Source organism: Erpetoichthys calabaricus, chromosome 7, assembly GCF_900747795.2.
Source record: "Erpetoichthys calabaricus chromosome 7, fErpCal1.3, whole genome shotgun sequence".
In the NCBI taxonomy this organism is placed as follows: Eukaryota; Metazoa; Chordata; class Cladistia; order Polypteriformes; family Polypteridae; genus Erpetoichthys; species Erpetoichthys calabaricus.
This window is the reverse complement of record NC_041400.2, coordinates 180,751,337-180,766,838: the sequence shown is the minus strand read 5'-3', so window position 1 is coordinate 180,766,838 and position 15,502 is coordinate 180,751,337. Positions and strand designations below refer to the sequence as shown.

The following is a 15,502-nucleotide window of genomic DNA, read 5'->3' as shown; positions in this document are numbered from 1 at the left end:
GCACACAGATATCGAGGATGGCAAGTAGAAGTATCATGGATCAAAGCAATTCAAATGAAAAAAAGAAAAGAAGGGGAAAAAGGCAAAAAAGGACATGGATGGAGGTGTCGCTCCTCGTGACTCAAACACTGGCAAATAAAAAGAAAGAACTGATTGTGTAGAATGAGTCATACTGTATTTATTAATGAAGAAAAAGAGTGAAGTGTGTTACAAAGGTAAAAATAAATTTTATTGCAAAAATCAATAAACATTTAATCATGAGTGTCACATTTATCAAATTAAAGTTATTTCAGATTAAGTATATATTATTTACCAGTGGTGGGCCGTCAGGGCCCGCAAGGCCTTCTCTGCTGACCTAAAAAAATATCTGAATCACAAACTGATGTTAATTATATTTTGTTCATGAATAGTTATTAAATAATTCCAAATTGTCTGCTTCCTTTCATAGCTTTTCCGATGGTTGTGCTGCTTCCAGACATGTATTTTCGCATTAAAGCATTTAACCAATCACATTTCAGCCATCATTTGCTGCCAGGCAGGGTCAAAGTCAAAGAAGTTTGCCCGGAGGCCTTCACAATCCGTTCTACAGGCCCTCTAACACAAAATAAATGTCGATTAACCTGTTGGTTCAACCAGTCAGATTTTGAGTTGGTGTCACTAGGGCCCTCTAGCAGGCGTTCGGCAATGTCACCGTATTCAGACCCGTTGATTGGATAGGATGGTGTAAGTATGCCATGGATGATTTTGCAGGAAAATCTCCCACTGATCTCCTTGACTTCCTTCATCAGAAAAATCTGAATGAGAGCATCATGGGGCAGCTGTACACATTGGTATGTTTGGCGGTGACCATTCCCGTGTCCACTGCTTCTGTCAAGCGGACATTTTCAGCCCTCAAGTGAATTAAAACTTATGTCAGGAATACGACAGGGCAGGTTCAACTTTCAGCATTAGCTTCGATGGTGATAGAAAGGGACTTCGTGATGGAACTGAAGCGCACGGATAATCTGTACGACAGAGTAATTGAACTGATTTTGAGGAAAGAGAGGAGGATGGATTTTGTTTACAAATAATCCGAATTTTTGGTGAGTAAAATGTTGCGATTTTCCTAAATAATATTGCAAGTTTATGAGTTATTATTGATGTTTTTTATGTGTGTCGCGGCTGTAGCTGCAGTAGAAAGGAACTTGTTCACCCCTGGTTTGTCTATTCAATAAAGGCATTTATTGTGGCTACAGAAGTTATCTATCTGCGATGCAACGGCTCTTTATACTGTATTTCTGCATATTAAGATAGTTTTTATAACCATAAATTAGTTTTTGAGGGGCGGGTTGATTCAGACGGAGCACTACTGAAGGCCTAGGTGTGAAATGTACGGTCCACCACTGTTATTTACCGTATATGCACACATAAAATATGTATATTGTTTACATTCATTGTATTGTGGTTGCTACCAAAAATGCTTTAAGTACAACTATGGTCAAATAGACATAAAATATTCAAATAATTATGCAGTTATTAAAGCAGATTAATAATTACTAAATGCATATTGAAATAGTATGTACAACAGCAAGAAATATTTTTTCAATAGAAATAAATAAGCAATGCTACCCTTTTCATTTTGAACAGAAACTATTTTCCCATATGAAATAAGTCAACTTAGGCACAGAAACCATTAAAGTGCACAACTCCACAAGGCTGCCATGTCAGGGACTTGCTGATGGAATTGGTGTGCCTGGATGTGCAGGTTAAGGATTCATATTACTTCAGTATTGATGACGGAACAGAAGATGTGCATCCTGCACAGTTAAATTCGGTTGTTACACAAAGCTTAAATAGCAGTACAAGACAAGCCAAGCAGATGGATGCACTGCTCCATGTGTTCATTCTCTGTACCCATTTCCTCTTTTTCACTGGGCCAGAGGAAACAGGAGCCTACTGTTGAAATAGTGAATTGTAAAGAGAAACCAATTTTAGAAGGAATGACAGTCCACAGTATGATGTGTCTTTTCACTGCCTGCCAGTGGCATAACAATCTATTTCCAGACATCTCTAAAGGGCTTCTAGAATTTCTAAAGACCACCAAATGATTGGATCATATCCAGTGCTGAAGCCAAGTCAAGTCAAGCTGGGGAGCATGCACTGGTACAGTGTGTTGCCGCACCCACTACACGATGAAACAACTTAGGATCCCGGTTGTCAACCCCCCAGGCAGACACGCGGTCCAGTCCCACCCTCCGGAAATGAACCTCTAACTGCCACAGCCAGGTGTTAAGTGGGCGACCCCTTGGCCTGGTCCAGCCACTCGGGTCCCCAACAATGAAGATCCTGTGAGTTGGATCACCCTCGGGGAAACGCGCCACATGGTCGTAATGCCGTAACTGATGCTCCCTCACAATGTAGGTAATGTGCCTCATTTGGGACTCCATGAGCAACCACTCAGTCGACACAAAGTCAAACCAATGGTACCCAAGGATTCTCCGGAGAGACACAGTACCAAAGGGGTCCAGTCTTCGTCTCAGGTCACTGGATAGTGTCCATGTTTCACAACCATATAGCAAGTGCTGTATACAGCAACCATATATCCAGTGCTGGATAACAGAAAACTATTTTCAAGTAAACAGTGGCAAAACAGATATTGTGGGTCCTTCATGCCAGATAAAAAACACAGTCCTCTTTAGATATACTTGTAAACCTAAGTGTTGAGTTCAACCCCACTCTTACTTTCCAGAGCCATTTTTCCTCTGCATCTAAGTCATCTTTCCATCATCTCTAGAATATATCCAAACTCAGATCATCTCTGTCGATGCAAGATGCTCAGAAGCTGGTCCATGCTTATATACCATCCTGTTTGGAGTACTGCAAGTATTTATTGTGTTGGTCTACATCAAAAGACCACCTAAAATTTGCAATATATCCAAGATAGTGTTGAACTAACTTCAGCTCTCTCTGGATCGGTTCGCAGCCGAGTGTGAAGCGGCTGGGATGAGAATCAGCACCTCCAAATCCGAGACCATGGTCCTCAGCCGGAAAAGGGTGGAGTGCCCTCTCAGGGTTGGTAGCGAGATCCTGCCCCAAGTGGAGGAGTTCAAGTATCTCGGGGTCTTGTTCACGAGTGAGGGAAGAATGGAGCGTGAGATCGACAGGCGGATCGGTGCGGCATCCGCAGTAATGCGGGCATTGCATTGGTCTGTCGTGGTGAAAAAGGAGCTCGCCTTGCGGCTCAGCTCTCAATTTACCAGTCGATCTATGTTCCTACCCTCACCTATGGTCATGAGCTATGGGTAGTGACCGAAAGAACGAGATCGCGAATACAAGCGGCTGAAATGAGTTTCCTCCGCAGGGTGTCTGGGCTTTCCCTTAAAGATAGGGTGAGAAGCTCAGTCATCCGGGAGGGGCTCAGAGTAGAGCCGCTGCTCCTCCGCATCGAGAGGAGTCAGATGAGGTGGCTCGGGCATCTGATCAGGATGCCTCCTGGACGCCTCCCTGGTGGGGTGTTCCGGGCACGTCCAACCGGGAGGAGGCCCCGGGGAAGACCCAGGACACGCTGGAGGGACTATGTCTCTCGACTGGCCTGGGAATGCCTTGGGATTCTCCCGGAAGAGCTAGAAGAAGTGGCCGGGGAGAGGGAAGTCTGGGCATCTCTGCTCAAGCTGCTGCCCCCGCGACCCGACCTCGGATAAGCGGGAGACAATGGATGGATGGATGGATAGTGTTGAACATGTACTTACTAATATGCAAAATTATTTCTATTATCAAGGTGATGGTAATTACCCACTGAACCAGGGGTTTGGTGCTGTGTTCTAATGCTTTCTCTATTCCTCCTTCTGCAGAATGGAAGGCTGACAGCCATTCCACCACTGACATCACTTCCATTGTCCGCCCTCCTGGACCTGTGCTTCTTTCTTGACATTGGCTGCATGTTAAAGGACAGGTTTGGTATTTTTCAAGTGAAAGCTATTTCTTCTCAGTTGTGGTATACATTAATTTTCCAACATTTATGACAAAATAACCTTATGATTTGAGCGAGCATCTGTCAAGTCAGAACATAACCTTTGAAGAAACAGAACTGCAGAAGCAAAAGTTAGGATAATAAGCTGCATATAGCTTGGCAAAGGAGGAGGGGCGGGGTTTCTTATTGCCCCACCCACAATGCCCACTACGAGCAGAAAAGTGAGAGAGAAATGTATCCTTACTTCAAGAAAATAGAACCAAGAATCTGGGATAATATTTATTATTTTCAGTTTAGATTGCTGTCAAAAGCATGCCTCAGAAATACAGAAGGTGTGTTTCCACAAATCGAAACCTTTGCTACTTTAAAGTAGACATATTCATTAACTTTTAAGTTTTTAGTTTTTTTTTTTTTTTTTGCTTTTTTACATTATGACCCTGGTAGCCATTAGCTCCATTGTAAAATGCAACGGCAGTCTGATTATTTTTTAAGATTTTTAAAATAATAAATATATAGAACTCAATTTCATGATGCGGCAATTTAATACTTACAATGATTGTGAAGAAATAACTTTGATTTGAAAAATACCAAACTTATCCTTAAAGGAGTGGATCCAATATAAGATTCTGCTCCTCGTGTACAAGTGTCTTACTGCTGCTGCACATTCAGGTCCTGCTTACTCCATCCACTCCTCCTTTTGTCTTCTCGTCCACCCTGCATCCTCACATTTTCTAGTTGTTCCTTGGACAAAGCTGTCCACAGCCTTTAGCTCCATTGCCCCACATCTATGTAACAGACTGCCACAGTATGTAAGGGCCTTGGCATCATTAGCTGTTTTTAAAGGGAGATTGAAGACTTAACTCACTAAAGTGCTTTTAGAAGAGGTATTTATCCAATTTTTAACATTTTAATGCACAATTCTTATTTTAGTTTGATTTATTTGTGTATTTGTTCTATATTAATGTAAAGCATCTAGAGATGATATTGTTTATACTGTGTGCTATATAAATTAAATGTATTACTTTTATTCTTATTATCCATCCATCCATCCATTTTCCAACCCGCTGAATCCGAACACAGGGTCACGGGGGTCTGCTGGAGCCAATCCCAGCAAACACAGGAACCAATCCCAGGCAGGGTGCCAACCCACCGCAGGACACACACAAACATACCCACACACCAGGGCCAATTTAGAATCGCCAATCCACCTAACCTGCATGTCTTTGGACTGTGGGAGGAAACCGGAGCGCCCGGAGGAAACCCACGCAGACACGGGGAGAACATGCAAACTCCACGCAGGGAGGACCCAGGAAGCGAACCCAGGTCCCCAGGTCTCCCAACTGCGAGGCAGCAGCGCTACCCACTGCGCCACCATGCTGCCCATATTCTTCTTCTTCTTATTAATAATAATAAAATAATCTCTCTATTATAATAAAAAAATCTTGGGACGAGACGTGACTTTTTGAAGAGGCTTTTTGGAATGAAGTCCAGTGAGACGGTGACTTTTGCCATTAGATTCTTTAAAGTCACGCCCTACTTACAACCATTTTCAAACAAGACCATGGTCATCTAACCCTCTCAGTTGTGTGAATGCTTTTGTCAGACACACTTCCTGCGCTCTCAGCTCCTATAAATTTATCAGGACAATAATTTTATACATTCTAGATGACACGTCAACGACTAAGTGAAGAAGAAAGAGCAGGGACAAACATTCAAAAAAGTCAGGTAAGATATTAGAGGTAAAGAAACGATATTCACTCATGGGCAGTTAAACGTTGCGTTGTCACGATGTAAGTCCAAATACGAATCAAAATTCAATGTGATCTTGAAGAAAAGTTAATTCCAAATATTGTTTTTACTGGAGTATTAAAGTAAAAGTGAAAATAATACATATGTAACAATTCCCATGAAGATAACAATCTCTTTAAATTGTATATCCGGTTAACAAACCCGGAGGTGAGCAGGTGAAGCGAGCAGGGGGCACAACCCCCTAGTAATAATAATAATAATAATAATAATAATATAGTATGGTATACAGCCTTTGTGATGCTGAGAAGAAACTACACAAACTAAGACAGAAGGAACAAATTCTCCATATATGGTGCCTAGACTAGGAACTAAACCCAGACAAACTAGGGGCAGAAGCACTGATGGCTGTGTCACCATAACTGGAAACTCCAGTGCCTGAATTTGTAGTTTTAATGAGCGAGTACATCCCACAGAAACTGACATTAACCGATACAGCCGTTCTGACACGCCAAACCTTTGGTTTATGTTTTGGGCTGCTTAGCACTTACATTTGCGGTTCTCCTTGAATAATATTCCAGCAAATTACAAAAATCAAAAAATTAAAACTTGAAATATTTTTTCTTTTTTTTTTTTTTTTAAATAGGTCGCTTATAGTCTATATTTCTGGCTAAAAATAAAATCGCAAAATTGTCCACACCACTTTAAAATAGTTTGTTCTACTTTCCATAATTTTCCAAAGCTTCTTTCATCAGGGTGGCATCCTCTTCAATGTCTTTCTTCACTTTTTTGTCCACAAGGCTGAAGATCTCCTCTGGGGGGATACCTTTAGGCTCAGCCACTTTCACTGTCAGCATATCAAGCGTCAGCGTAGAGCCTTTGGGAATCGGTCCCTTTGCCACCACGGACTTGCCCAGCTGTGAAATACAGAAAGGAGTTAGAACACAGTGAACAAAATAAACGCTTAACTGTGGCTTCAAGGAAGCATCACATCTTAACATCCATCCATCCATCCATTCTCCAACCCGCTGAATCCGAACACAGGGTCACGGGGGTCTGATGGAGCCAATCCCAGCCAACACAGGGCACAAGGCAGGAACCAATCCTAGGCAGGGTGCCAACCCACCACAGGACACACACAAACACACCCACACACCAAGCACACACTAGGGACAATTTAGAATCGCCAATCCACCTAACCTGCATGTCTTTGGACTGTGGGAGGAAACCCACGCAGACACGGGGAGAACATGCAAACTCCACGCAGGGAGGACCCGGGAAGCAAACCCAGGTCTCCTAACTGCGAGGCAGCAGCGCTACCACTGTGCCACCGTGCCACCCACATCTTAACATCTGTCTGGAAGTACAGTGGATGCTGCTATACAGGGATGCTTTTGTGCTTGTAGTCACAGGCTGTGTCCTAGCATCACTTTTGAAAGCTGAGATACACTAAGAAAAAAGAAGACACTAAGTTCTGAAGACAATTACTGTATTTTTGATTAAATTATAATATACAGAGGGATAGAGAATATAGAGAATAAACAGAACTATATACTTTTTAATAAAATATATGTGTGGTATTCTCTCTTTAGCCAATGTTAAAACAAGAGCAGGAATCCTTTGCTACTCTGAGACGATTACTCAGCCTTCCTGAAACACATTTTGTGTCTATAGCATTTTTTATTCGGTTGAACCCCCTGAGTAGGGGCATTTCTTAGATTTGTAGGCGTCGGGGTCTTAGCCTCCTTTAAGAGAGTCTGTCGGCATTCTTCTCTAGCTCTTGCACTCTCATTTAACTTCAAAACACACTTTAATCAGTGCTTGAAGTAGAACTAGTACTGTATGTTTAATCAAGGTCTTGTTCCTCCTCACGATGTGTTTAAAATCTGACACAGCTGCTTAACTGACTGTCTGTCCTCCTGTAGCCATAGGTGTGAAGGTGTCACTATGATCTGTGAAGTTAATTTCAAATACATTATATTATGACACAATTGAAAAACCTCAGCTGACAGAGGGAAAATGCCAGAGAAATGGACAGAACACACAGACAGGCTATTGTAAAAGCGCTGATTTCTGCTGATCAATATATATGGTCACAGCCACAATCCGCAGAAGCCGTAAATGATTAGAACATGTGTAAAGTGCACCACTCAGGTCGTAGTTACCCATACTTAGCCAGGTTTATAAAATAATTTACTAAATATGCAAAACATGAGAGTATTTATACTGGGAAAAAACCACCAAGAAGTTAGAAGTCGTCTCCATGCCCCTGAAAATCATGCCAGGCTGGGCTCGTATAGCTGTCAGCATTCCCCATTGAAGAAACTAAAGGACGATTGTACATTCCACTGGCTTCTCATTTGGATATGTTTGTATAAATAATTATACATCATATTTTGGGGGTGGAAGCTATATTTTGATGCAAGTTAAATACATATAGCTCTTTTTGTACCATATTGCTCTCGTCTGATTATAGATATGCATATGTAGAATAGCAGTTTTCCCTTTTGGGGTTTCAAATGTAATAGTATGCAAATAATGTTGTAATAAGTTGGGAAAGGTTAATAATTACATAAAAATATATACAAAATAGATGAAAAGATCAGGGGCTTAGGTGTAAGTGATTGAAAGACTCATGGTCAAGATGGCAGACTTGCAGAAACCGGTAATTAGTAAAATGTTATTTAGTGTGATGTTAATAAGCTGACTCATATTTTTTCAAGGAAATCAGGATACACACCTCTATTAAAAAAGGCAATGATCAAAACCAGGCGATCAAACACATAAGCATCAAAACCCAAATGTCAAAAAGTGAATATTTCTATTTCAAAAGTCAAAAACAAAAACACATGAAATAAATGAAGATGGTAACAAAGTGCTTTTAAAAAAGGGTAGGTTTTCTGCAGCTTATGTAAGAAAGTGAAGAATTTTCCTGACCTTTTAATTTATTACATCATAATCAAAAGCTCACAATTAATACTAACCGCCAAAGCATTTTTGGCAATGAATATGCTGCATTCTCTGGCTACCTTATTCACTGAATATTTTCCTGTTTAACTGACTATGACAAACATTTTATTCCCAGGACCCATGATACTTTGCAAGGGCAGCGTGACTTTGCAGAGCTGTAGCAGCCAAAGTTGGATGGGACAGTTCCTCCAAATACTGTACTGTACTGTAATATTGATCCCTTGCTCTTCAACAAGTACTCATAACACCTTATGCAGTTCTGCACAAAGTTCTCCAAGTGTCTGACATAGCAGTAAGGCTGTCAGTATATAAATTTCACAGACGCCATCTATTTTTTATGGGAGAAGGAGAATATGCAAGGTGGCACATTGAGATAGTAGCAACTGAACACAGCTCACTTGCAATATTTTCACAGACATGGCAGATCTGACAATGTATGCAAATAGTCAGTTTTCTTTGCGTGTGTATGCATTTGCCATCTGTGGATGCCCCTACGACACTGGATCCAGGGGAGCAGCCATGGGATGCACACCACGTCCACCGAAACACTTGGTGGCAGCCCCCCCTGGGTTGAATCGGGGCCACAATGGTGGAACACTGGAGCTCATCCCTGTTGGGTTCCATGGCCGCCGCCCGGGGGAGCTGCAAGACTTAACAAGCCCGTCTGGGCGGGAGCGCAGCCACACCTGGAAGTGCAGCTAGAAGTAGGTCAACGAGCACCTGCAGGACTTCTGGGTGGGCTATAAGAGGAGCCTGCCTGCACTACTCAGGGAGCCAGAGCCAGGAGGAGGACGAAGCTGCCCTGGGAGGAGTGGAAGAAAGAAGAGTGTGGTTTGGGGTGTTTTATTTGTGATTTGGGACTGTGTTGTGCCTGTGGGATTCAAGGGGAAGACGTGCCCCACAGGAGAAGAAAAATAAATCTTTTGTTTATTTTGCCCATGGCTCTGGTGTCAGTCTGTGTTGGGTTGGCGCCAACCAAGCGCCTTTATCACACATCAAATCATCTATGTAATTCAATGCATGCACCAGCATTTCAATATAGCTGTTCTCAAATCATATTTTCTTTCTCCTGAAATGTGCTTCATTTATGATCAAGTACCACATTGCATCGGTCCTTCCATTTTGATAAAGAAAGCCCATCATTTATTCTGGCATTTGCATTTATTATTGGTCTGCCATGTCCGTGCAAACATTGTGAGTGAGCTGCCATCCACCACTGTGCTGCTCCATCACCCCGTCCTGTATGTGCTACTTCACATGTTCTCCCTTCACACAGGGCAAATTCATTCTGGTTATAAACTTCATGATGCCATTTCAGTGTGTTAATAGTCATTGCTTATCTAAGTGAAATAAATGGAGTGCCAACAGTTTTTCAGATTTGTTTAATCTTAATCACATGTAGTGAATGTAAGTGATTATAAGCATAACAGTTTTTCATTGAATATTGCACAGTTGTCTTATAAAAACACACTGTGTCATGATTTATGTTGAAATTTGAAATTTTATAACCTATTTCTGTTACGGAAGGCATTTTGTGTACTGTTATTAAAGTCACATTTCTAGTGGCATGGTCTTTTGGGTCATGACCTTGAGTTAATCAATAGACGGGATAAAAGGTTCACCTTTGGCACTAAGCCTTATCTGATCTGTGGAATAAACATAAACCCTACTTTCATTTTTGACTTCTCATATGATTACTTTTCATGTCTTGCCTGTTTTTCGACTTTCTGCCTCTCATCTGGGCTTCAGTTGCTCCGTATATTTTTTTATTTTCTTTTGTTTTGCTTTTGTTTCACATCTCCCAGTTACTCAAGAAACTACTTACCTGTTTTCCTGCCAAGATACTGTAAAACACACAGCAATTCACATCTGAGAAACAATGCTGAGTATTGTTGATAACAGTGGCAGGGGAGGGATTGCCAAGATGAAAAAAGGACATGGAAATGGAGTCAGTCATATGTGAGATGGAGGAGAAAGGCAGAGATGCACACCTGCATAATAACCCTAAATGGTAATGCTTGTGGTGGTAATAGGGGTCTTTCATGTGAAAAACCGAAGAAAAATATAATTAATTACATTTTATGAGTAGAATTTCAAACTTTTAAATCAAGCAGATGATGATAAGTGGCGAAACACCACCTCCTAGTGGACAGAAAGTTAAAACAGCTTACAGCCATTCACATTTATAGACAGAATTCAATCCAGCCACTAACCAATACCAAACCAGCTTATTTAATGACATTAGAATTACTCTGGTTGTTAGGATGCAGATTTTAGGTTTAAACAATAATACATAGGAATGTCTGCAGCAGTGCTAATGTTTGTATCATGTCATCTGTATTAATGAAACATATAATGCATTCCAACAGATGGCACTGCTTATTAGATTCCAATATCGAGTAAGATTACAAACACACAGACAAATCAGACAACACCACTGAATAAAGGTAAACCTAATTACAACATTTTGGCATTTTAAAAACGACAGACTCATCCTGGTGTCTTTACCAAGACATCTTGCTCAAAAGCATACAAGAGTGCTCAGATACACCAGAATATATTGATAACATTTATCATAAACACTGCTTGTTTAACAATATGAGCATTTGAAATGCCGCAATTTAGGAAAAGTTAAAGAAGGGCAAGAGTGTGACATCCACAGCAATAAAATAATGAATGATTTAAAAACACAGTGCCAAATGATGTTGGTAGTGGCACTTCTGCTTTCTCTCTCTACTTCTCATAATTTGAGAATTGCTGCTTTGGACAATTGTTCCCATGCAGAAGGGTGAGGCTACACGAGGCAAGTATCTCAGAAGAGTTATGTCAATTGTATCATGCAGTTTTATCATTTATAAATGTTTCGATTACCATGAGATATGAGACTTGAGTGTGACCACAGTTGAGCCAGCATTTCTCTGATTTTTGTCTGTGTGAAAGTGTGTTTCCTCTGTAACTGTTCTGACTCTAGACTGCAACAACCCAGCCTGTTATGCGACATAACTCTATCTCAGGGAGGCAGAATGGCGCAACATTTTGGCCAAAATAATCGGTTTGGCATAGTTTGCATCTCTAGCCTTGAGGGACACTTAAAAGACCTTTGCATGATTATAATCCACTCAAAACTAGTTCAGTTTCTCCTTCCCCACTGACTTCAATGCATTTCACTAAGTTCACCAAAATTCCCAAACATTTCTGCATTTTACCAAAACTTGAGGTGAAGAGAATTCAGGAGGGTTTGTTCATCACTTCCTAACAACCCATGACTGTGAACCTGTCTTTCATCTGTTTCTCATATATAGCCTATGATATATATTTTAATTTAAATGCTTTGGTTAGCTGACTCTTAATAGATCAGGTTAAGCAGATTGCACCTAAACCTCTCAGAAAAATTCTTTAATATAGTAAATCTCAATAGTAGTAATTTCAGTTTTTCTCACCTGTAAATAGTCTAAATTACCATAAGAAATTTACCTTGCTGTGACAGGACATCTCACAGGGAAGCATGTTTTTGAATGGGGAGCCCATGGCTGTCTCCACAGTCCTGATCGCCTTCACCAGCTCTGCCAGTTCTTTAGGCTCTAAGGAGGCCTTGTGGTCACTTCCTTTCCAACTCTTGTCCAGAGTAACGTGACGTTCAACAACTTTGGCTCCCATTGCAACTGCAGCCACTGTGATACAAATACCAGTCTCATGGCCTGAGTAGCCAATGGGAATATCAGGAAACTCCTTTTGAAATTCCTATAAAGAATAATAATGGTGAGTAAAGTCTTAAAAACAATGAATAAGAAACTTTTAAAATAGATAAATGTACACTAAATCTAAAGCAACCCATCCATGTCTGGTCATCTTTCATCCATAAATCTGACACTAAGAAATGTTATACTTGAAAATTCCACACGGGAGGGATATAATATAAAAATGTTTGTAGACAAACTTTTAAATAGGACAGAGCCATCTTGAGAAGTTAATACAGTGGGTATGTACGTGTGTGTGTGTGTGTGTGTGTGTGAACCACCTAGATTGGGACTTGAGTGCAGCAGGTGCCACCTCAGCACCACACTGGACCAGTGTGAGGTTTTATTTTTTATTTTTTACAGTGGCTGGAGTGCCAGATTCCTGCTACATACATTTTTTATTCAGGATTACTTTTTTCTTGTCTATATGTTTCATTTAATTTTTTTCAACAAGAAAAATATTATGTGTAACAGATACATGCAAATTCTCAAAGATTAAAATACATTAAAAAAATACATTGAGTGTCCATTGCTGCAATTATGCAGATTTATTACACATCCTTCTTGTGATATGCTTTAAAACAGTCACCAATGCACAACCCAATGTCTCAATCAGGACAGTAGAAATGTGTTTCTTTATCTACTTTTCTTGTAATATTTTGTCTGTTTCATTTGCAGGAGAGTGTAGAATGTCAGTTCCTGAGCCACTCAATTGATGCACCCATTGAGTTATTGCGGGCTACCACAGTGCTGGGCTTGGTGACTTCCACATTTCCCCAAATACAAACATTGACAGTTGTTACATTGTGAACAGTGTTAAAGTCTTTCTTGTCCTTCTACTTGGAAAACAATCATTTTGAATTTTTTGCCACAAAGCTCATGGGACTACATTCACCAGTGGTCCGGTCATACAGTGCCGTATGAACCAGTTTCACTATCCGTGTCAAGGTCTGATAACCAATTCACATTATCATTATTATTATTTGATTCAATTAATGGTTCACTTTCAGTTTGTTCAAAAACTGGCTTTATAGCTTCTCATTTACATTGTCATTTTGTTTAGATTAAAGGCTCCAACCCACTCATAAATATTAATGAGTTCCCATAGCGTGGCAAAATGCATAGAAACATTCATGATTTTTTTCAGCATAATGTTATTTCATCCATTAGATGGCATCAGAATACTATCCAAGGTTTCAAATTGTAAAGCGGATCATTAAACATTACACTCAGTCTAATAACATAGAATTAAAAGCTTGAGTCACACACTTGGGATTAATGCCAAGGTTAATAAACTTCTGCGATGTGCTTGACACTCTTTCTCTTTCTGCCATTATGGTGGTTATCACTTGGTTTCTTTATCATTTTGCCATAAACAAGTGCCCCCAGTTCAGTTTCCCCTTGGGATTAATAAAATATCTATCTAGCCACCAGGTTGCTGCTTCCTAAAATATTTTAAATTTCCAGAACATATCATGTCATAAGCTTTTGATTAGGAAAAATATAGTTTCTATTGTATTATGTATTATTACTTCATTATGTAGATTAGTAGATCCTGTTAAATATTAAGTCATGGAATGAATCAATCAATAAATGAATGTGTGAATGAATGGAAAATGTCATAAAATGAATACCTCTGTCTATATCTGTGTCCTACTCTGGTAAGGTTTGCATGTTTTCTCAGTGTCCTCAAGGAAGCAGTTTGTAAAACCTTAAAAAATGCATGTTAGTTTATCTGACCTTGTATGACTGAGGGATATTATGGTGACCTGGCAAGTTTGATATTTGTATATTGTGTTTTCTACTTCTGAAATAATCCATTATCCAACCCGCTATATCCTAACTACAGGGTCACGGGGGTCTGCTGGAGCCAATCCCAGCCAACACAGGGCACAAGGCAGGAAACAATCCCCGGGCAGGGCACCATCCCACCGCAGGGTGCGCACACACACACACACACACACACACAGCACACGCTAGGGACAATTTAGAATCACCAATGCACCTAACCTGCATGTCTTTGGATTGTGGGAGGAAACCGGAGCACCCGGAGAAAATCCACGCAGACACGGGAAGAACATGCAAACTCCACACAGGGTGGACCCGGGAAGCGAACCCGGGTCTCCTAACTGCGAGGCAGCAGCGCTACCACTGCACCACCGTGCCGCCCCAATCTATACTTAGTAACCCAAAATGTCAAAGTGTAGATTTATGGACAAATATGACAAATCTATCCATTTAAAATTAAATCTACAACACAAAGTGTTCAGAAAGTGGAGGGGTCTGAATATAAATAGTTTCTGAATCCACTGTAGGGTCGCCAAAACCTCAATGCTGCAGCTTATAGCCCTTTCATCATCTACCAGTCTGTAATTGTATGATGCTGAGAACTCTAATGTCTTCACCTATACTGACCTGTAGGAAGCTGCTTCTTTAGGGCCTTTATAATCCAAACATTGCAGGTTAACAGTGGCCAACCGCCAGTTACTACAGTTTCAATTGTACAATCCGGGATGGATTGTGATGTTATTCCATGACAAAGCACTTAACTTTGGTTTTGTTCACACATTCTTTCTACCCAGTAGTTTATTGGTAAATTCCTGGGATAGCCGACCTGTGTGACGGGAGTTTTTGGTGATGCACAGCAAGCCATGAGATCTAGTAGCTTTGGGAATTGACGTCTCCTAACTGAGAGGCAGCAGCGCTATCCACTGCGCTACCGTGCCGCCTTGAAATAATGTATATTTACTATTTTTATTTTTCATTTTTTTTTGAGAGAACATCCATCCATCCATTATCCAACCCGCTGAATCCGAACACAGGGTCACGGGGGTCTGCTGGAGCCAATCCCAGCCATCACAGGGCACAAGGCAGGAACCAATCCCGGGCAGGGTGCCAACCCACCGCAGGACACACACAAACCAGGCACACACTAGGGCCAATTTAGGATCGCCAATCCACCTAACCTGCATGTCTTTGGACTGTGGGAGGAAACCGGAGCGCCCGGAGGACACCCACGCAGACACAGGGAGAACATGCAAACTCCACGCAGGGAGGACCCGGGAAGCGAACCCAGGTCCCCAGATCTCCCAACTGCGAG

The 15,502-nt window shown here is 41.0% G+C and overlaps 1 protein-coding gene across 1 annotated transcript in view; it reads right to left on the bottom strand.

Annotated features, from left to right (window-relative positions):
* Positions 1-203: 203 nt before the first annotated feature.
* Positions 204-15,502, bottom strand: part of LOC114654931 (sialic acid synthase-like) — a 35,544-nt gene continuing 20,245 nt past the window's right edge. Inside the window, exons 5-6 of the mRNA XM_028805794.2 lie at positions 12,140-12,406; positions 204-6,612 (exon numbers count right to left, since the gene is read on the bottom strand). Of these exons, the coding sequence (XP_028661627.1) occupies positions 6,415-6,612; positions 12,140-12,406 (465 nt within the window). The 3' untranslated portion in view covers positions 204-6,414. The remainder of the gene's footprint in view (positions 6,613-12,139; positions 12,407-15,502) is intronic.